The following is a 21,121-nucleotide window of genomic DNA, read 5'->3' as shown; positions in this document are numbered from 1 at the left end:
ACGTGTCACAATTGCTGTGTCTCACGTAGTGTATGCTCTACAGTTGTTGTGGCCCCATGAATTGTTTGTGCCATACTTGCTGTGAACACATGTAAAATAAAATATGACTCCATTACCGTTAGTGCCCAGCACGCTCCGGTGACTAGCTAGTTAGGTCCCATTCTCAACCTGTTGACTGTATTTTGCCAACCTAGAAAATTTCACACCTATTTAGACACTCCAAGGTGAACAAATGAGTTCCACTAGGATATTACCCAATCCTAGCACTTAGGGTCGTGATTGACATGAAGAATGAACGTGATCTGAAACTTGACTTAACATAAACTTGATCTAACTTATTTACTTAATATGACATACTTACAATGGTGAATAGTACATAATAGGACATATATGTAATATGTGGCATACTTATAACATATAGCAATACGTGACAGAATATATTATGTAACAGATAAATATTCGTGACAGAATAAATCATGCATAACAGATAAACATGTAATGACGTGACATGGAATGAAATATATGATAATATATATACATAAATTGTAGTTCCCTTACCCATCATACGTACACAGTAAACTAATAGTAAGTTAGAAACTAACGTACCTCGATCGTCGCGTTCTACGAGAATAAAGTGCGAAACACGAGGAACTATAAAAGGTTATTCTAAAAGTAAAAAATTTAATTACTAACAATTAGATATGTGTAAAAGAGACAACTTAGAGTAAAATGACCATTTTACCTATAACTTAAGAATTTCAGATCCTAACTCCAAAAATTTTTAAAATTTACATTTCTCATGTAAATTTTGTCCTAAACTCAAATATCAACTCAAAAAAATTTAAAATAAATTACAACTATGGAAAACACACTATGGCCGAAACATCCATAGGTCATTTCTCTTAATTTTTGTTGCAATTACTTCCAACTTCAAAACTCATTCTTAAACCAAAATTTTGCAACAAAGATATTCCTATTCTAAGTTTAAAACTACACTTAACAATCCATTTAGAAAAAGTTAATAATCAATATCAAACTTTTTGTAAAAAGATCCAAACACTTGAATCACAAGCTTTGACCCTAAATCAAAACATCTCCAAGAATTCCAAAAAATCAAATGTTACTTCTAAAATATTCATAACATCATCCTAAGATCAACCATGCTTTAAATCATCAAACTAAAGTCACCAAAATCACAAAATAACACTTGGAGTTTTTGGTTTTACACTTAGTCCAAAAATAGAAACTTTTTCCGCAACTAGCTTCGATAAATCTTTTGATCAATGGCTTAAGAATGTGAGATCTTCGAAATAAAGCATCACATGGTTTAAAAATGTGTCCTAAATAATATCCAACCATCAAAATTAAAATCACTTGGATAAAACTCAATAAAACATGGATCTAACCAAAACAAATCAAATCTTAGGCCTAACCGAAATCCTCTTGCATAGAAAAATCATATCTTTAAAAATAATACTAAATATCTTCAAAATAACATCCTAAAATGAATATAAGAGACTTGTGATCATCATATAAAAATATCAAAACCTTTAGAGTAAGATCAAACCTCGAAATATTCAAACTTTCTCCAAACAAAAACTTTTTTTCCACTTCCAGTTTTCAAGTTTCTAGATCTAAGAAAATCTATCATCAAAAACTTTATTCATGCAACAAAACCTCAATGGAAACTCATAAAAATACGCTAACAACACTCCTTAAAATTTTCAGACCAAGATATGTCCATTAGCTTGGTCAAAAATTTCAAAACATAACATACTCTCTAGTTTCACACCCAGAATGACATTTCCATGGTTAAAAATAATTTTTACCAACCAAATCATCATGGAATGATACGAATAATATATATAAGGAAACTATACTTAAAGAGGAACAACTTTTATGAAGTATTCATAGTGTGAAAATGCCTAAAAAGGGTCAACAATCTCTACGCAAAAAGACCCAGAAATCTGCCCGAGAGAACTCTTTTGGGTTTCTCTCTAAGAACGGGGTGAAGAAGTGAGTAAAGAAAAAAAAGTGTGTCTTGCACAACTCTAGACTTCTGTAGGGGGTAGATATGGGCTTGAATGACCCTTGATTGGAAATGACTATGTGACATAAAGTGGAGAATAGTAAGGGGAAAAGACTGCCTGTAGAAATTGTGAGGTATGGAGGTTGATGGGGTGGGTTTCTCCATCTCATCAAGGCACTATTGGGTGCAACCAAGGGAAGTGGATGGTTTGCCATGTGGGGGATAAAACTTCTTCAAGAAAGTTTGCCAAGGTGGCCAAATTTGTAGGCTTTGGTGAGCCTCAATCAAGTGGGTTTTAATTTGGAGTTTAAAGGGGTTTGATTAGGGTTTGAAAATCTATCAAGCCCAAATCTAATTTTTCTTGACTCAATCAAATTTTCAAGGTTTATTCTTTAATAATATATTTCATAAATTTAAGATTAAGACATTATCTATTTCTTTTGGGAAGTAATAAATATACAACATATATAAAAGGGGTGAGTTGAGCTTGGGAAAAGTTTTGGGCTGGGTCTAAAAAAAGTAAATAAATTTTTCTATCCACCCAATTTTAATCCTTATTAAAATACATTTTAAAAAATTTAGTTGAAAAATAGAATAAGCATTAGAAAAAAAAAATTAGCGAGATAGCATTTGAAATGCTCGGTTTTAGGAGAGAAGATATATAGAAAGAGAAAGAACAAAAAATGAGGAAGTTGAAAGGGATTTTCCAGATGAAAGAGTATGAAAGAGGGGGAGAGATAACCATAGAATGGAGGATGTTAGACGAATTCAATTAAACTGTTATTGCAAAAAATTTTGAAAATCTTTACTGAAAAATCATAATAAATTTTAACAATGTTAATAATATTAAAACTTTAAAAACTTTCGATGCTTCTAATATATATGTACAAAGTATCCATGTTTAGTCATAAATATGTTTATGAAAGTCTTTGTATTATAGTTATAAATGCATTGTAAATAATATATGTGAATATAATAATAAATTCGTATATTTATTCCAAATCAATTCATGTATTTGATGTAATGTGATTTTAGACAACTTATAAAAAAACAAAATATATTCTTAATATCTAATATCATTTGTTGGGAATTAATTTATACATTATTAACAAATTTGAAATTGATAAAAATGTTAATGTTCTTACTAATATTATTGCTTAAAGTTAATAAAACAAATAATAGTTCCATTAATATTTAATTCCATTTAATTTTTACTTTAATAATTTATCCAACATTATTAATAGTATTCCAGAAGTTCAAAAATTCTTAATGAGCTGCTTAATTTAAATTTACTAATATGATGTCCACGTTTAGAATAAACATATTATATATTTAATTTATAACAAATAATATGTTTCAATTTATTGTATTTATTATTATCCTTAATATATTAATATAGTTACGCTCAATAAATATAATTATATTTTTATTATATTCTATTTTTTATATATTTTTTAAGACATATCTATTGGTTATATTTTTGTTTCAGTTGTGCCCATCGCGCTGGTCGTTGGTTTCCTGCATTTCCACTTGTCTTTTATTGGTCTCCTGCTTTTCGGTATGTCCTGATCCCTTTTAATATAAAAAATGTATGCTCTATATATTGTGTGAGAATTATTTTGCTTATTCACATCATTGTTCACAATATCTTCTGGCATGTTTATCCTAGATTCTATTTGTGGCTTAGAATAAAAGTTTTCGTCTTGTTCAATTTATGCTACTACATATTTCTTCCTCTTCTTCTTATTAAATGGTCTTTATTTTCATTGCTTTTTCTTTCACCGCCTGCACTAAATGCCTATATATGTAAAATGATATTTTTTTCCTACGATTTTGTCTACCGCTTGGTATAAAAGTGTATCTACCAGTTTGTATAAAGTTATTATCTTCTTCAATTCATTCTGCTGGCTATGTCGTAAAATGTTCATCCTTTTGATTGTTCCAACTATAAACTTTTGAGAAACCTGCTTCTTTTTTCCTCACCTTTCGACATCACCCGGTATGATTTCTTATGATTTTTTTTTTTTTTTTGTTACATGGAGTAGTTAGATGTTAAAAAAAATTAATGCCATGAATTGTTTTTGGATGATTTGATTGCATGATGTTGTTGCCTCTTTTATCTTGTATTCTGCATTTGCCTTGGGACATATAAAAGATTATTGATATGCTGAGATGTGAAGAACAACGAATCCATTAACTCTTTTATTATTTAAACAAGAAAAATTCCTAGAATGAAGCAAAAATCCAAGAATGAATGTTTTAAATACCTCATTTGAAACTTATTGCTCTTGTAATATATACTTTAAAAATATCCATGCATAGTTATGAGTTGATTTTTGTAAGTCGTAATATAATTATAAACATTACGCAGGTCATATTTATTATGTGTTGTAAACGGAAAAAGTTCTACAAATATAAACAAAATTCTGTCCGTTTATAGTTAAAAATTTGAAAAATAACAAAATTAGTCAACTGGACAAACGTGCATTGCACATTGCTCTTACTAGTATATATATATATATATATGTTTGTATGTATGTATGTATATAATATGTCATCTGAAGGAAGTAGACAATCTCAAACATACTGAAATCAAAATTGGGACTTTGAGACCATCTGAGAGAGACACAAAATGAACCCCATAACACTTACAAAACATGCTAGCTAAGAAACTCACTCATAGATATTACATGCTCTGTTTACTACTTTCACTCTGCCTAGACCTCTAGAGGTTCTAAATCCTGATTTTCTACTTTTGATGGAAGGTACCAAAACAGGAGAGAAAAGGAAAAGAAAATTCAACAGATGGCATGTGCTCAATGGGGTTTGTAAACGAAGATAAGTAGTATAACATTTGTGCCTCACATTTCATACCCTAAAATTTGGGTAAGAAACTCTAAAATCCCAAATCTGTGCACATCAAGCCCAATTTTCTACTCTCTGGTGGACGATATTAAAACAGGACAAAAAGAAAAAGAAAATTCAACAGATGGTATATGCTCAATGGGATTTGTAAACAAAGATAAATAGTAAAAGCATTTATTATATTCATACAGGGGCCAATTCAACTTATTGTCCCCTAGCTAGTTCATTCTTACAACTGCCGTGGAGCCTTAGAGCTTGCTACAGCTAGAATTACAGATGAATGCTTTTGCATGGATCCTGATATAGCCACAGTACAAGTGTGACAGCAAACAGCATAACCTATATACATCTCATAATCCAACAACACGACACTGAGACAGAGTACCGTTATTTCTCCTATTTCCATCCCACCCGTACTTTTAACATACTTCCTCGTGTAAATAATTCCAGAGGCGAGTGATCAATTGAAAACCCTCCTCCATGAAATTCCATCGAGGATGCTTCACCATATCAACCGCCCAGCCAGCAGAGGCAAAACGGATATATCTGTATCCAGGTGGCATAATTTTCCCGGAGTACGAGGTTCACCGGCGCTGATGGCACATCAGGCAGATGGAGGTTGACTTGACATTTGAAAATGTGCAGTGTTCACAGGACCAACGGCCTGCATCATCGATATTTCTATTGGAACTACTTGATCTTGATGTAGTACCCTTGCCCCTCCCACCTCTCCCCTTACTGCTCCCACCTCCCAAGTTCTTTGAGCTTGTTGTCACGCTGCAGGTACCTTGGGAGTCCACATCCGACAGACCATTTTCTAGAGCTCTAACTAAATTCTCAAAGTAGTTCCGAGTCACACTGTTTCAATAGAAATTATAAGACAATCAGTAACAGGAAGAGCTACATTCAAGTAAGCCTTAGGCAAAGTAGAAAGGATGGCTGAAAAAAGAAAATCAGCCTCAGAAAATTAACAGCTTCTGAATTCTAATGAGCCAAGCGTCTCACTATTCATGGAATGCGGTGATGGGCTTTTGACTGAACAATTTAGAGTGAAAGATGAGTTCAGAAACCAGACCTGACAAAAGAACAGTGTTGTGGCTTTTTACTACCTAGGCTCAGTGGCAGTTCCAAAACCCAAATTGGCATTTTCGACTCTTGAGTGACAAAATTTCCAGAACTTATCTAAGACCAGTTACAGCACTAATACCTTCACCCTACTGAGCATCTTAGCTTAAACTTTACAATATCATCAAGTTTTACACAATCAGAATTAAGTTAATTCTTAGACGAGGCATAGCATCCAGACAAAACCTCTAGTAATATTTTCTGTAGAAAGTCACCTGGTCAGTCCAGCAAGTTTTGTTCGGAACTCATTGAAATCCTTTAATGGACCCTCTGCATTGAGGTAAACTTGTAGCTCCTTCTCTGCACATTGATGAAGTCGCTCCAACCCAGACTCAGCTTCACCTGCATGACAAACAGATTTTAAACAGGACAGGGCAGGCTGAGGTAAAGTCTGCTTCAAGCTGGACGAAGTGACGTACCTTGCAGGTACTCAAAGAACTGCCTCTTAGCATGTTCATGCTCAGGTAAATAATATCCATAGGCATACGTCCATTTCAGAACCCGCCTACATTCAACTATCTGCATACACAGCATATTTGATGATGAAGAGTCCACCTTCTGTCATACAATGCAGAATTTATGATATACCTGTAGCCATGCCTCTGTTATGAACTTCAGCTGTGACACAGGTTGGCACTGTATGTCGCTCAGCTTTTCAAGCTACAACATTACAAGGACATCAACATTCCTCAAAACTCAAAAACAGAAACAATGAATACAGGAAAAATGCTGTAACCCCCCAACACTGTCCAATATCCATAGGTTGCTAAAATTAAAGATTAACAGTCTCAGGCAACTACACTTCCGCGCAAAATTAAATAACATCTGAACAGAAGCTAAAGAAAAACAAAGCAAAAGATCACATTCACAGCCATGCAGATAACTGACTTGGGTATTGACATTGCACACAAACCAGAACTAATTGGGAAAATATCAAAGGGAGGAGTATTTCAAGAATTGATTTTAATAGAGAAAAAACATTCAAGAAGGTTTGGACAGGGTCGGAGAATAAACTTGACCTCAGTTGTGATTATATCTTAAAGTAAGAAAAGACTTCTAAAAAAATATATACAGATTATCAGTTGAACTGACAATTCATCTTGTATGTTTTTAATCATAATATTCATACAATGATTAGTTATTGACTTCTCATTACGATTAGTTATCGACCAGTGAAACTGTCACCTCCTCAGATATACATGCAGATTTTCTTTCCCAGGAAGGCTTCACATTATGTGGAAAGTGATGCCGTCATAAACCCACCTATTTTAACTGACATCAAAATAAATCAACGTTACCAGCTCACTGGCCAACAAACGATGGTAATCATTTTCGCTTACATGCACAGCTTGCATCTGCTGCAGGTCTGCTAGTGCTTTTTGTCTAGACTGCAAACAGAAAACATAGAAGTGATTAACCACATCATTTGTTTTTCAAAGGTAAATACAAACGCTATACCAGTATGTTTCAAGTTCTCATATTAGTTACAATTAATGATGTTAATGCAGCTTTGGAAATATATTGCCATATAATACACACACACACACACACACACACACGTGCACATATAAAGATGTGTTGATTAGGTAATGTTGAATACATGGAGATTGGTATTCATTGCATCCCGGTCTCAAGATCTTGGGGCAATGGGTTTTAACGGGTTTTAAGTGATTTAAGTGTCCAGATTTCATCTTTTCCCTAGACGTATATTTAAATATTTAAAGCAACTTCTTAGACATGAGAAAATAGAATCATATTAAGTAGGCCTGTTCATCCGGGTTCCAACCCGGAAACCTGGGTGTATCCGGACCGGAACCTGGGTTTTAAATTTGGGCCGGAACCCACAACGGATTGGCCTGGTTCTAATACGGGCTGGAACCAGGATGAATCCGGATTTTCAAAACCCGGGTTCCGGATAGAACCCGGGTTTGTGTGTGCGTTTTTTTTCCAGAAATAGAAGAACCCATGTTCGGCAAGAAAGAGTAGATCTAGCAAAAAAAAAACCCTTGTTCGACTACTGTTAGCATATAAACACATCTATCCCATAAAAATACTCAAACATTCGCAATAAAAAAAACCTAAAATCAACAAAGAGAAAACAATACAAACAAAGAAGAAAGAAAAATACACAAGCCGAATAGAACCCAAAAAAAAAATAGCAGATAAACGGAGCGAAAAGTAGAAGACGACGGTCTTGAAGAACAGATCGAGGAAGAGTGACACAAGCTAGGTTTTGGCACGAGAGAGAGAGAGAGAGAAGACGACAAAGCCACAAATGAGAGACAATGGCCGACAACTAGGGTTTCGAAACTCAGTAGAGGAAGTAGAGGAAGCTAGGTTTCGCCACTAGACAGGAGCTTGCGAGTTTCAGCGATGAAAGAGATAAGACGATTCGGCGATAAAAAAGATGAAGATGACTCGGCGATGGGGTCACGATGATGGAGGCTAGGGTTTGTAGTTTCTGAGTTCGTAATGAGAGAGAGAGAGAGAGAGAGAGAGAGAGAGTTGGTCTATTAGATCAACGAAGCGGTTTTTCCTTTTAAAGGATGTGGGTACCAGATTATTAGGGTTTTAAAACCTGTACCCGGACTGCATTGGTCCGGGTTTTGTAATCCGGTTTTCGGCCCGGATTTGACCCGGGCCAAAAACCGTAACCGAAACCCGGTTATCTGGGTACCGGGGCCAGGCCGGATAAAATCCGGCCCGGATGAATAGCCTTAATATTAAGAATAAGAGAAATGATATTTGCAGTCATGGTTGTACAAGCGGTGTGCAGTTGCTTTGAAAAAAATAAATTAATATGGGACTCACGTGAAAAAAAAACTAACTTTTTAATCGTTGACCCCACTCTTTTTCAAAGCGATTGCGCGGCGTTTGCAATTCCACGGCTGTATGTAGCATTGCTCTAAGAATAAACCAAAAGGATCTAACAAGGTTTTGATTAAACACAAATAATTTTTGTCGTAAATGAGAGTGTGCGGCAACATTTTCAACTAAAGAATAGAGACCAATAAACCAAATATACGCCCACAAAAATAATTTCTTTCAATGATGCACTAGTTGACAGAATATACCATGTTCCCAGCCCCAATGATTTTTACGAAGTACATCGGGGTTAGTACAAGGCAACTCAACTCCGTTTCATATATGCCTTATGAAGGCAATAACTTTATAGAGTACGTCAGGGTTAGCACAGGGCAACTCAATTCAGCCACAATGCATCAGTTACGATGATCCTTCTATGTCATTCCAGTCAATCCAAACAATATTAAAATTAGGATTAGATGCTTCATATTGAAAAATGATAATACTTCCCAAATAGACTTTCTATGAATGTGATGAAGGCAATGATGGTAAACTTGCAGCACTTCTTTCTCACAATTGGAGAGGGAGAGACATGACAAATCAGGCAAATGTCACAAGACCTACGCATGATGTTTCGTAATTTCTGGCTTCGATCCATTTTAGAAACTGACATTTGTTTTTGAAAAGTCGATTTAGAAACCAAGTATTGCAAGCTTGAGGATACCAATTGTCTCAATATTGCTTCAATATGACATATTAGCACATACCGATTGGTTGGTTGCCCATCTTTCATAATAATGAGTATACCTCTCTAGGGAGTTCTTGGCCATCTCCCTTCGCTTTTCAGCTTCATCATACTGCAGGAAACAGCATAGATAAAATTCATCAAGCATTCACTAAGGTGGGTTTGGGTGTTGAGAAGTGTTGAGGAGAGTTGTGAATAGTAGTAAAAAGTCGGTAAAAAGTAATAATAAAGTAAAGAATAGTAATAAAAAGTAGGTAAAAAGTAAGGAATAGTAGTAAAAGTAGGTGAAAAGTAATAATAAAATAAGGAATAGTGTTGTTCTTTTATAAAATGCCACAATATTTTATAAATACCAATAGGAAAAAGCAAAACTAAAAGTATAAAAATAAAAATAAAAGAACAATATAAGTATACCACTCCTTCTTGCTTTGCTGTTTCATAGCGATTACACGCATAAAAACCACCAGTCCTCTCACCATGGTCTGACCACGCACCAAGGCAAAGCCTGAAAGCATAAATAATAATAAAAAAATGTACAAAAAGAAGGGAAACAAAATTTCATGCAAGGAATATTGTGACAGAGAGAACATATGCATAAAAAAGAACATAACGTTTTTCATGCTTTCTAGTGCCACAAGATGCTGAAAGTAAAGCACTTCAATTAATATTAACATCAAGTGGATAATATCCCTGGAAAAAATAAAAAGGCAATAAATTCCACACTAGTGATTCTGGAAAGATATATACAGAATCAAGACTAGAAAACGATGACAATTTCTGACAAAGTTTGTGACCTTACCAACAAAACTCAAATTTACAAGGTGGTGTGCATGTGATATGCATACAGCCTTGGTTTTTCTCAATTGGCCGCTTGCATTTTGGACAAGGCTTGGAATTCGCCAATATCCTGAAATTCATCAAAGACAGATAACTCATCACGCCTGGGAAAAGTATAATCAATACTTACAACAAAAATAAAAAATTTGAGTAAAAATTTGTGCAGCCTGACATGATCCAAATATACCAAGTTTGTAGGATTTTCACTAAAAATAGATGAATTATGAAAAAGCATCAGAAGAAAACATTAAATAATCTATCATTAACAATCAAATGATGGTAATGCACTCATTAATTTATAAGAAATCATCAATGTTTCTAGATTCTAATTTTATGTGCTTATTTTAACCTCCTATGTAAGCTACCCTCCCCTCAGTGCACCATTAAACTCATCATTTCCTCAGGATTTTTTTTTTTTTTTTTTTTCATAAGTTTAAATTCTATTAACAAAAACGTTTTGAGTATGTTACCAAAGTTCACATAGAGTGCATCTAAAAGAAAGCAGGAAAGTCCTGAAGGCTAGAAATAGAACAAGAATGAACGGTCATCTAAAGATGAATGGAAAAAAGGAAAAACCTATATGAGACTTTCCACCGTCCTCTCACAGTCCTCAAAACCCTGATCATTTATTTCCCTTAAATGTATCACATCGAATAGAATGGAATCATTCTCCATAATGTTTCACTATAAAGATTACTAGCCTGGCCTTTCAAACATGCTAAGAAATCCACCACTCGACAAGGCATGATCCAATTTAGCCCAACATGCCTCAAATTCCAATCATTCATTTCCCTCCAAATGTATCACCTCAAACACAAAGGAATCATTTTCCATCATGTTTCAATATGAAGATTACCTGTCTGGCCTTTCCAATATGCTGAGAAATCCACCATCTGTGATCCAGTTCAGCCTAAATAGACTCGAAATAGAATTCCATAAACTACTAGCAACCTCAAAATGAAGCAAAATGTGATCCAACATTTTCCCCCTCTTTTTACATATACAACAATCAATCACCAAAACATGTCGCTTCCTTTAGTTGACCAAAGTGAGAATCTTCCCTAAAGTGGCAATCCAAAGAAAGAAACCACTTTTAAAAAAGCTTTATTCTGCCAAAAATTCTTCCAAAGCCCCAACATTTACTGCTCCTATAAAAAAAGGAAAACAAATTATCCAACCTTTGAGTATCAATAGAGATCTCTAGTAGATCACTGCATGACACACTATAACTTTACCCTTGAACCATCTCCCACCTCATACCTAAACAGGAAAACTCCACCCAATCCTCTCAATGTTTTTCGAAAAGTCCAAACCCAAATGGCCCATTAATCTTTAGAGCATAATCCACCTACACAAACAGCCATATTCTGCACCACCACTAACCACAAAGGCACCCTCATAATTATACCGCCATAACCACATCCCCAAAAGGACTCAATTGGACATATTCAATTTTTGGATCCCCAATCTCACTCTGAACTAGAGAACACACTTGGGTCCCACTTAACTCAGATGAAATATAGACTCGTCAAAATTGATCCACAATAAAAATCTTGTTATCTGCAAACAACAGGTGAGATATGGGTAAGCCCATCTATGTTTCAGAACCCTGCAGCAAATCCTCCTGATAAAAAAACCCCGTCTACTGAAGAAGATATAAGTTTACTTAAGCCTCCATAACTATGAAAAATTAGTGATGAGACAATGATCTCCTGGTGCAGGCCTCGGGTACTGCTTCACCAAAATGGAGAAAAGCATAGTGGAGATACAGAAGTCTATCTCACTACACTATTTTCTACAACCACATCTCAACATATACAACAAAGACTCACAATAGATATGATCATAGCCCTTTTCTTTTTCCATATTACACAACCCCTTAGCTACCCCGAATAAGTTCCGGAATCAAGACATTCATTAGTAATTAGAACTAAACAAGATCTAGCCTCCCCTAACAATGCCTTCTAAGACTTTGAGATAATCTTCTAATACCAACTTCAGTCTATTTGCAAGAACTTCAGTAACACTCTTGTAAACCCCACTTGCCAAGCTAATGAGCCAAAAATATTTAACTTCAACTACCCTTGTTTGTTTTCTTTATGGAATAGGAGTAAGGTTGCATTGAGACTTCTTACTACTTTTCCTTTTGCGTGGAGATCTTGTTCATCCTGGTCATAACATTTTCTTTTACAACTTTCCAACAAGCTTGAAAGAAAGTCAAGGAGGAACCAATCAAACCCCAAGCCTTGTCACCACTCAATACATATACTTCCACTTGAACCTTGCTTTCATCAAATTCTCTCTTCAGCCAGGATCCCTTGACCTCATCAAGAGATCACCCTCCTTAGGCCTCCGACTATGCTTTGTAAACAGACTATTGTAAAACTGAATAATACAATTGCTTATCTCAGGCTCGAAGACTCATCTGTCCTAGGTCGTTCAAACTGAGGAGAGGGCCTATTCGTTTATCTCGAGCTCGAATACTTCAAGCTCGCTGGTAGTTGCTCTAGGCACCTCGTCGCCACAACAAAAAGGGCCAGTGCCACCGGCGACACTCCAGCTCCAAATATGTTGCAGCCACAGGTCCCAGTAGGGATGCATAGCTGCAACAAGGCAATGGCTTTAGGTAGGTCAGCTCATATTATAGCTTTTGATCATCTCCAGGCCATTGGCAGCTCACCGGTAGCACAGAAAGGGTTGTTGATTGCTGACAACCTTCCAGTTCTCAACGAGTAGCAGTTTCCAGCCCCAACAAAGATGAACAGCTGCAAAAGAAGTGTTGGTCTCAGCCGGGTTGACTCGGATCGGAGCTTCTGCTTGTCCTCAGGGTGATGATGGTAACTCACAGCCTTATGACTGCTCTCAGTCATCTTATGTTGCCACTATAGCCATGGGGTCACTTTCAATTGCAGACAAGGTCCCTTCCAGGGTCTTGTGTACTCTAGAAGAAGAGGTTGGGGCTCTTTCAGTTGATGAGGTACTCTCGGATGATGGGCCATTGGATGGGTTGGATTTGCAATTGGTTTGTAAGGAGTCCAGAGTCAGTTCTCTTTTATATAAACTGGAGGATTCTAGGGACGAGCCTAGTCCTCTCTATTCTTTGCCTCCAGTGCCTTTATGAGTCTAAGTCCTTCGAAGGTAGAAGAAATTCGCCATTGTGTAGGGATTTCTTGTGAAGGTTTAGAGGATCAGTTTAAAGCTTTCTTTATTGCTATTGAAGTAGGACAACCTCTTTCTGGTAGATTTGCTTCTAAGAAAGAAAGGGAGCTCAAGAGACTTTCTTGTTCTATCAATTATGATGCAAGGGAAGGAACTGCCAATAGGGGGAGGCACAATGATAGGGCAAATCTTTTTTTTTTTTTTTGATTAGTATACAATGATAGATCAAATCTTGGTGTCTTATGAAGCCTAAGATTCTTTCATGGAATGTTTGGGGGCTGAACGATCCAAGCAAGCGCCTCCATGTGAATTAGAGGTGTAAATCGGTCCATTCTGGGGGGATGATGGACTAAAACTTTCGGTCCATCATTTCCCAGCCTAGACCAATCACCCCCAGTGGACCAGACCAGACCAGACCGTTAGCTATCAATTCGGGCAAGTAGTTTCAAATGGGAGCCCAATCATACAAAAAAGCCCATCGTTCTTGAAGTATACAAAAAAGCCCACAATGTGTATTTTTGGCCCATTAGTATAAAAAAGTCCACAATGTTTATAATTTTGAATAAAAAAATATTTAACTTTATTTGCACATTTTTTACTTAGCCTAAAAAAAGTTGTTCAAATTATCAAAATTAATAATTATATATTAGTAAATTAATAATTATATATTTAACATTTTCTATTGTCAATAATCATAGGTTGGATGAAAATTACATAATGCACTTATATAACTACTATATAAAATAATATATATAATTTATAAAAAAAAATTTAAAAATATATATTTGTAGTTTGGTCCTTCCGTCCTGTCCGGTCCGGGGTAAAAAAACCCCACCTTGGGACTAGACCGAAAATGCACAAATGAAGGACCGAAACTGACTAAACAAGTACTCGGTCCAGTTCAGTCCACTCCAGACCAAACCATTCAGTCCAATCAGTTTTTAAGGTCCGGACCGAAAATTTTACACCCCTAGCATGAATAATGTAATCCGGAAATGGAAGATCGACGTAATTTGTTTGAAGGAGACTAGGTTAAAGATTGTTGACAGGAATATAATAAGAAGTTTGTGGGGTCGCTCTTACACAGTTGGGTCTCTCTACCTTCTAAGGGAGCGTCAAGAGGTATTATAGTGATGTGGGATAAGAGAGTAGTTAATTTGGTAGAGAGTATGTAGACGAAATTTTTGGTGGCTAGTATCAGGTCAGCCATGGCCGACTTCTCAACCCTAATTTTTTAGCTGGATTTGGTTAATCTACCTTTGGCTGGAGGAGACCACACCTGGTCTAATGGGAGGGCCTGGTCCAAGCTGGACAGATTTATCGTCACTCCTTCATGGGAGGCCCACTTTCCTAACCTATGTCAAAAATGTCTCCCTAGACTACGCTTTGATCATTTTCCCCTCTTATTGGATTGTGGGGGCCTTCATGAGGGGCAGAAATATTTTAAATTCGAGAATATGTGGCTGAAATTCGATGGGTTCATCAACAATGTTAGATCGTGGTGCTCCTCATATCACTTTTCGGGCACTCTTAGTTTTGTTTTGGCTGGGAAACTTAAAGCCATAAAAAGTGATCTGAAAAAATGGGACATGGAAGTCTTTGGGAACATTAATGACCAACGGAATATTCTTTTTCAGGAGTTGCAAAGCTTTGATGAAAAGGAGGCTGATGGGGCTCTCTTGGTTGAAGATAAGACAAGGAAAAGGGCTGTTGTGACTGAGCTGGAAAAAATCACCCTTATGGAGTAGATTTCTTGGAGACAAAAATCTTAGGCTCTTTGGTTGAAGGGGACAAAAGCACAAAGTTTTTTCATAAAGTAGCTACCTCCCACCGAAGAAATAATGCCATTTAAGTTCTCCACTCGGAAGGCAAGGTACTCATGGATAACACTGAAATTAAGGATCACATTATTCATTTTTATGTTAAGCTAAAACTAGGTAGACAGGCCAGTTTTTTATTCAATTGATATGGCAAGTGCAACTTGGTTGGAGAGAGCATTTGGTAAGGATGAGGTACTTAGTGTGTTAAGAGGGATAAAGACAAGGCACTAGGTACAGATGGCTTCTTAATAGCTTTCTTTCAGGCTTGTTGGGGAGGACATCATGAAGGTTTTTCTAAAATTTCACTCGTCAATGAAATTTGAGAAAAGCCTTAACACTTCATTCATTGCCCTTATTCCAAAAAGGCCAAGGTCGGTGGAGGTGAAAGATTTCCGCCCCATAAACTTGGTCAGTGGGGTATACAAGATCATTTCAAAAGTTCTAGCTAATCGGATGAGTGAAGGTATGAGGAAGATCATCTCATAGTCACAAAATGCTTTTGCCAAGGGAAGATGGACTCTTGACTCCATACCCATTGCCAATGAATGCTTGGACAGCATAGTCAAAGCTAGCATCCCAGGTACTCTGTAAATTGGATATCGAGAAGGCGTTTGATCATGTTAATTGGGATTTTTTGGTATATATCCTTTATAGATACGGTTTTGGGGAGAGATGGTGTCAATTGTAATCCTAAAGGTTTTTTCAATAGCCCTCGGGGTTTGAGACATGGGGACCATTTGTCCCCTTTCTTGTTTGTTTTAGTAATGGATGTGTTGTGCAAAATGTGGCAAATAGGGACATTATCTCGGGCTTCTTGGTGGGCGGTTCATCGAATGGTTGCTTAAATGTCTCTCACCTTCTCTTCGTTAAAGACGCCCTAATTTGTTGCGAGCCAGATCCCGACCAAATTCGTTCCTTGAGGGCACTATTGCTTTGTTTTGAAGCTACCTCTGGCTTTAAGGTGAATCTATCTAAGTCTGAAAGGGTTCCTGTTAAACTAGGCAAATTGACTGCTATCTTGGGCTGCAAGGTGTCATCCTTGCCTATGAAGTACCTCGGCCTTCCTTTGGGGGCTCCCCATAATTCCAAGGCAATGTGGGATGGGATTGTTGAAAAGATTGAATGTAGACTGGCGGGTTGGAAGAGGATTTATTTTGTCCAAAGAGGCGGTAGAATTACCTTAATCAAGAGCACGTTATCTAACCTCCCAACATACTTTTAATCTATATTCCCTTTGCTTGCAGGGGTGGCAAATAGATTGGTTAAGATTTTTTGTGATTTCTTGTGGGGAGGCTTAAGAGGATGGGAAAACATTCCACTTGATTAAGTGGGATAAGATCTACACCCTTTTATCATGTGGCGGTTTGCGGATTAAAAAGTTGAGAATATTCAATTATGCACTATTAGGGAAATGGCTATGGCGATATCATCAGGAAGGGGATGCTCTTTGGAGGAATGTTATTGATGTCAAATATGGTAGTATTTGGGGAGGATGGTGCTCAAATGAAGTAAGAGGAGCATATGGGGTGGGAGTTTGAAAATTTATCCAGAATGAATGGGAAGATTTCTTCAGCAATTTCAGATTTGAGGTGGGAAGGGGGAACACAAATCAGATTCTAATCAGATATTTGGTGTGGTGATATCACCTTGAAGAATGCTTTCCCTTCTCTTTATAGGATTGCAATGGATAGGATGCTTTAGTGGCTAATAACATGGCCACCTCCGCTGGTTCTCTTCAATGGTCTGTGAGGTTTATTAGAGCTGTCCAGGATTGGGAGGTGGGAGATATTACAGAATTTTACAGGGCATTATATGCACTAAACTTAAAAGCTGAAGGGGACAGGTTGCTTTGGACTCATTAGGGGAAAAAGAACTTCCCGGTCAGATCCTTTTACAAGGTTATGTCGCCCCATTCTTCTATTGTTTTTCCTTGAAAGAGCATTTGGAGGAGTAATGTTCTGCTGAAGGTTGCTTTTTTTGGCTGGCTGGCCCCTCATAGGAAAATATTGACTATTGATATGCTGGGAAAGCGTGGAATTTTTCTAATGGATTGGTGCTTTATATTTAAAAGAAATGGAGGAATAGCAGATCATCTTCTTCTACACTGACATGGTTAAGGCTTTATGGGATGAAATCTTTTCTAGGCTTGGTATTGCCTGGGTCATGCCTAGGAGGGTGGTTCACTTATTGTCATGTTGGAGAGGAAGTTAGGGCAATTGTCAAATCACGGTTGCTTGGAAGATGGTGCCTCCATGCTTAATGTGGTGTACTTGGAAGGAAATGAATGGTCACTGCTTTGACAATGGGGAACGTTCGATGGGAGGGTTTAGGGACTTTTTCTATCACACATTGTTACTTTGGGCTTCAGCCATTGTATTGAATGGGACTAGTTTTAATGACGTTTATGCTGATTTTCAAAACGCTTACCTTGTAATTAGGTTCACCTCTTGTATACCTCCTGTGTACCTGGGTTATGCCTAATCATGTACATTAATAAATTCTTCTTACTTCTCAAAAAAAAATAATAATAATAAATAAATAAATAAATAAATCTTGTGTGATTATTAGAAAAAGTGCCATCCACAGACAAGAAGCCAATAGAATTGTTTCCTCGATTAGAATTGTCCACTTTGTAAGAAACATTGTACACGTATCATTTTCCTTCAGCCACATTGTTCGCAATTTTTTTCTTGAACTTACCTCCTCCAAAGAGTGATTCTCTCTTCTTCTAAAGCATCCAAATTGCTAACCTTGTTTAGAAGAATTTATTTTTTTCTTCCCATGCCTCCAAATACCTCCTCATTCCATATTTTGAAATAGGGTAGCACTACGGCTACCGCTAGTTGTATTGTGTTTTTATTTTTGGCCTTTTTTTACAAGTATTTTTTTAAACACTTATAAATATTTTAAAAAAAAAACAAATCACAACCTTATTAAAAGACACTTACTTAATCATTAAGCAAAAGCAAAAAAATAAAAAAATAGGCCAGCAGTAGCCCCCAGCGGGAGCTACCAGTGGTGGCCCAAGCATTTCCCTTTGAAATAAGCTTTCAAAACTTGAGTACGAAATCAACTTTAGGGGCTCTTCAAAGAAGACCACTAGAGTTTCACTTTTTCCCTTCAGTTTTCCGCCATATATTCACTTAACTCCTTTTGTCACCAAAAATATGTCCACAATCAAGAAGACTAGGAAATTGATTTGAGCATAGCCTCAGTAAACTACACTAGGAAACTACTAAAAATTACCCTTTCTAATCTTGGAATATGTGGAATTGGTCAATTCTAGACCAACAAGGATTATCTCAGTTGTTTGACCACGTCAACTTGCCTCCGACCAAAGGGACATCAATGAGATTTTCTTCAAAGATAAGAGTCCGATAATCCACCATAGCTGGAACAAGTTGTGCTTCCACTCTTTCTCTCACTAGGGCACTAGGGAAAGGAGTACCATTGAAATACCCGCCAATACACCATGGCAAGTTCCACTAACTCATCAAACCAACCAAATTATCCCATCAATCCCAACATATCCAAAGTAGGGCCTTAAAGACCTGCACAAATCAATTATTTCCACCATCCTTCTATCCCACATAAGTATAATCAACACCAACTGACATGCTAAGAATTCCACAAACTCAGTGCTACACCATGCATCTTATGCTCCAATGTAGTTTCCTAAAAACAAATTATATACACTTTCCACTTCCTCTACTGCTTGATTTGAGACTGAACAATTATACGAGAAAGTTGAATGGTAACTTCATTATGGATAACACCATCATGAATAAAAACTTAGATGACCATGTCAGTGCTTTTAGTCTTGACTTATTAATTGTCATCTTAATAACAAAACCAACATACCAGGCCTATGTGTGGGGTATAAAAAGTATTGGGTGGGCTGAGAAAACCAACCGAACCAGCTGGTTTTGGTCAGACCAGTACGGTCCTTGGATTGGAGTCATGGGACAGGCTGGTCTGTCTAACCTTCAAGAAAATTTCAGTCTTCCATTCCCAGGGTTTTTCCACCCTAGACCGACTAAAATATATGATTATTTTTAAGATTACTTTTATAATTTTGATATAATATATTATATATGTTATAATACAATTTTTATGTAACAAAATGGAACCCATTACTGAGTGCATTTATGTAACTTTTTTTAACCTAATTATTTATGCTTATGTGTTAATATAATTCTAACTTAGCTATTTACTAATCAAAATATGAATTGTCACTGTTTTTTTTTAATATTTTTTGGATTGGACAGAACACCCCGATACTGGACTAATAGAAACACGTCTGGTCCGGTTTATAGTTCTCCAAAATTGGTCTCGGGGTGGGAAAGTGGACCAACTGAATTGGTTCAGTCCAAAAAATACCTTCTAGACCAACTGAACCGGACCGATTACCCCTACCTATGCCTTATCTAGAGATAGATTAGTGTTTTAAGAGCAGCTCCCTCATGCCTTATGTGAGAGAAACACTTATAATTATATGAAACAATCAAAGGGTGAAATGGAGTAATATTATCTTAAAGTTATGGTCCGATGGGTCATGGTAACTTACAAAAGAGAAAAAGGGTCTTGTTCCGCTATTCATTTGACTCTGCTACAACTTTTCTTATTTCTTTAGATCTCCAGATTTGTAGATTTGGATTAGTATATATTTCTTTACACTAGTGTTCCCCTTCAAATACTTAAGCTTATGCCCCCCTACTTTCAGCATTTTCAAATATATTTTATTAGTTATAAAATAAATAAATAAACCCATCAGGCCTTTGTGATTGTGGCAAGGGATTTGCCTAGGTCTTGCAGTTCCCAGGCAGTGCTTGGACTTTGACTGTCCCTCCTCCTCTGTCCAAATGTGTCCACCATACCCCGACATTCATGGCTTATTCCAATCCAAAATCTTGTGGCCCATAGGAAGATTTCCATCATTTAATTACTCCTCTTTTAATGGTTCCTTTTATGAACATTTAAAAAGTAAATTAGAATGCAGAAAAAGACGAAGGATGCTATGCCTTTGTTCCATTACCAGTTCATATTTTCAGATTCAGCACTATTCTTCAATATCCACTTCGCCACAGTACCACAATCGACTGGACGATGAGCTTCTTCAGTACACTGCAAGGTCAGATTCTTATCAGAATAATGCCAGAAAAAAAAAAAAATGACTGCAAGTATGTCACCGAGAACTTACGTTTTCTTAAACAAACAAAACCAACAAAGAGATAAATAAAGAACTCAGAAAGAATTATAACAGTTAATAAAGATATTTCAATTAAGACAAAATAATAAATCAACTCAACAAAACTTACACTCCAGCAAAAGCTATATGAGCAGCGGCAAGTAACATCATAGGTTCCACTGCCAACAATAAAATCCACAGCATAATCACACCCTGGAGCTGGACACCATTTGGTCTAAAAATAACCCATATTAGTATGAATGAAATAAGTAAACCACGCAGTTGATTGAGACAAATTTGAGACAAGCTTAATGTTTCTAAGCAAAGTCACAACTCACGACCTCAACTGCAACAACTAGGGAAGTGGTAACAACATGCAGAATAGATGACACAAATCAGAGCCAGAAAAAAGGGGAAAAAAAGAAGAAAGACAAAGATCTCAATTGCGACTTTTTTGTTGCTGATGAATTCAGGTTCAAATTATGAATTACATGAAATAATACATCAAAGTACTCGGGGAAGACCTTTACAGAATTGCCCAAGGATAA

General features: G+C 36.5%; 1 protein-coding gene across 2 annotated transcripts in view; it reads right to left on the bottom strand.

Annotated features, from left to right (window-relative positions):
• Positions 1-5,038: 5,038 nt before the first annotated feature.
• LOC122314768 (probable E3 ubiquitin-protein ligase ARI8) overlaps positions 5,039-21,121 on the bottom strand; it is a 35,386-nt gene continuing 19,303 nt past the window's right edge. The window contains exons 6-15 of one of the 2 annotated variants that reach the window (XM_043130350.1): positions 20,704-20,808; positions 20,421-20,509; positions 10,369-10,476; positions 9,984-10,074; positions 9,592-9,681; positions 7,318-7,407; positions 6,608-6,679; positions 6,439-6,538; positions 6,235-6,361; positions 5,039-5,752 (exon numbers count right to left, since the gene is read on the bottom strand). In XM_043130350.1, the coding sequence (XP_042986284.1) occupies positions 5,479-5,752; positions 6,235-6,361; positions 6,439-6,538; positions 6,608-6,679; positions 7,318-7,407; positions 9,592-9,681; positions 9,984-10,074; positions 10,369-10,476; positions 20,421-20,509; positions 20,704-20,808 (1,146 nt within the window). In that variant the 3' untranslated portion in view covers positions 5,039-5,478. The remainder of the gene's footprint in view (positions 5,753-6,234; positions 6,362-6,438; positions 6,539-6,607; positions 6,680-7,317; positions 7,408-9,591; positions 9,682-9,983; positions 10,075-10,368; positions 10,477-20,420; positions 20,510-20,703; positions 20,809-21,121) is intronic. The other variant, XM_043130351.1, reaches the window with a different exon arrangement.

The sequence above is a fragment of the Carya illinoinensis genome, chromosome 7 (assembly GCF_018687715.1).
Source record: "Carya illinoinensis cultivar Pawnee chromosome 7, C.illinoinensisPawnee_v1, whole genome shotgun sequence".
Taxonomy (NCBI): Eukaryota; Viridiplantae; Streptophyta; class Magnoliopsida; order Fagales; family Juglandaceae; genus Carya; species Carya illinoinensis.
The sequence above is the reverse complement of the archived record's forward strand: the minus strand, read 5'-3'. Positions and strand labels throughout refer to the sequence as shown.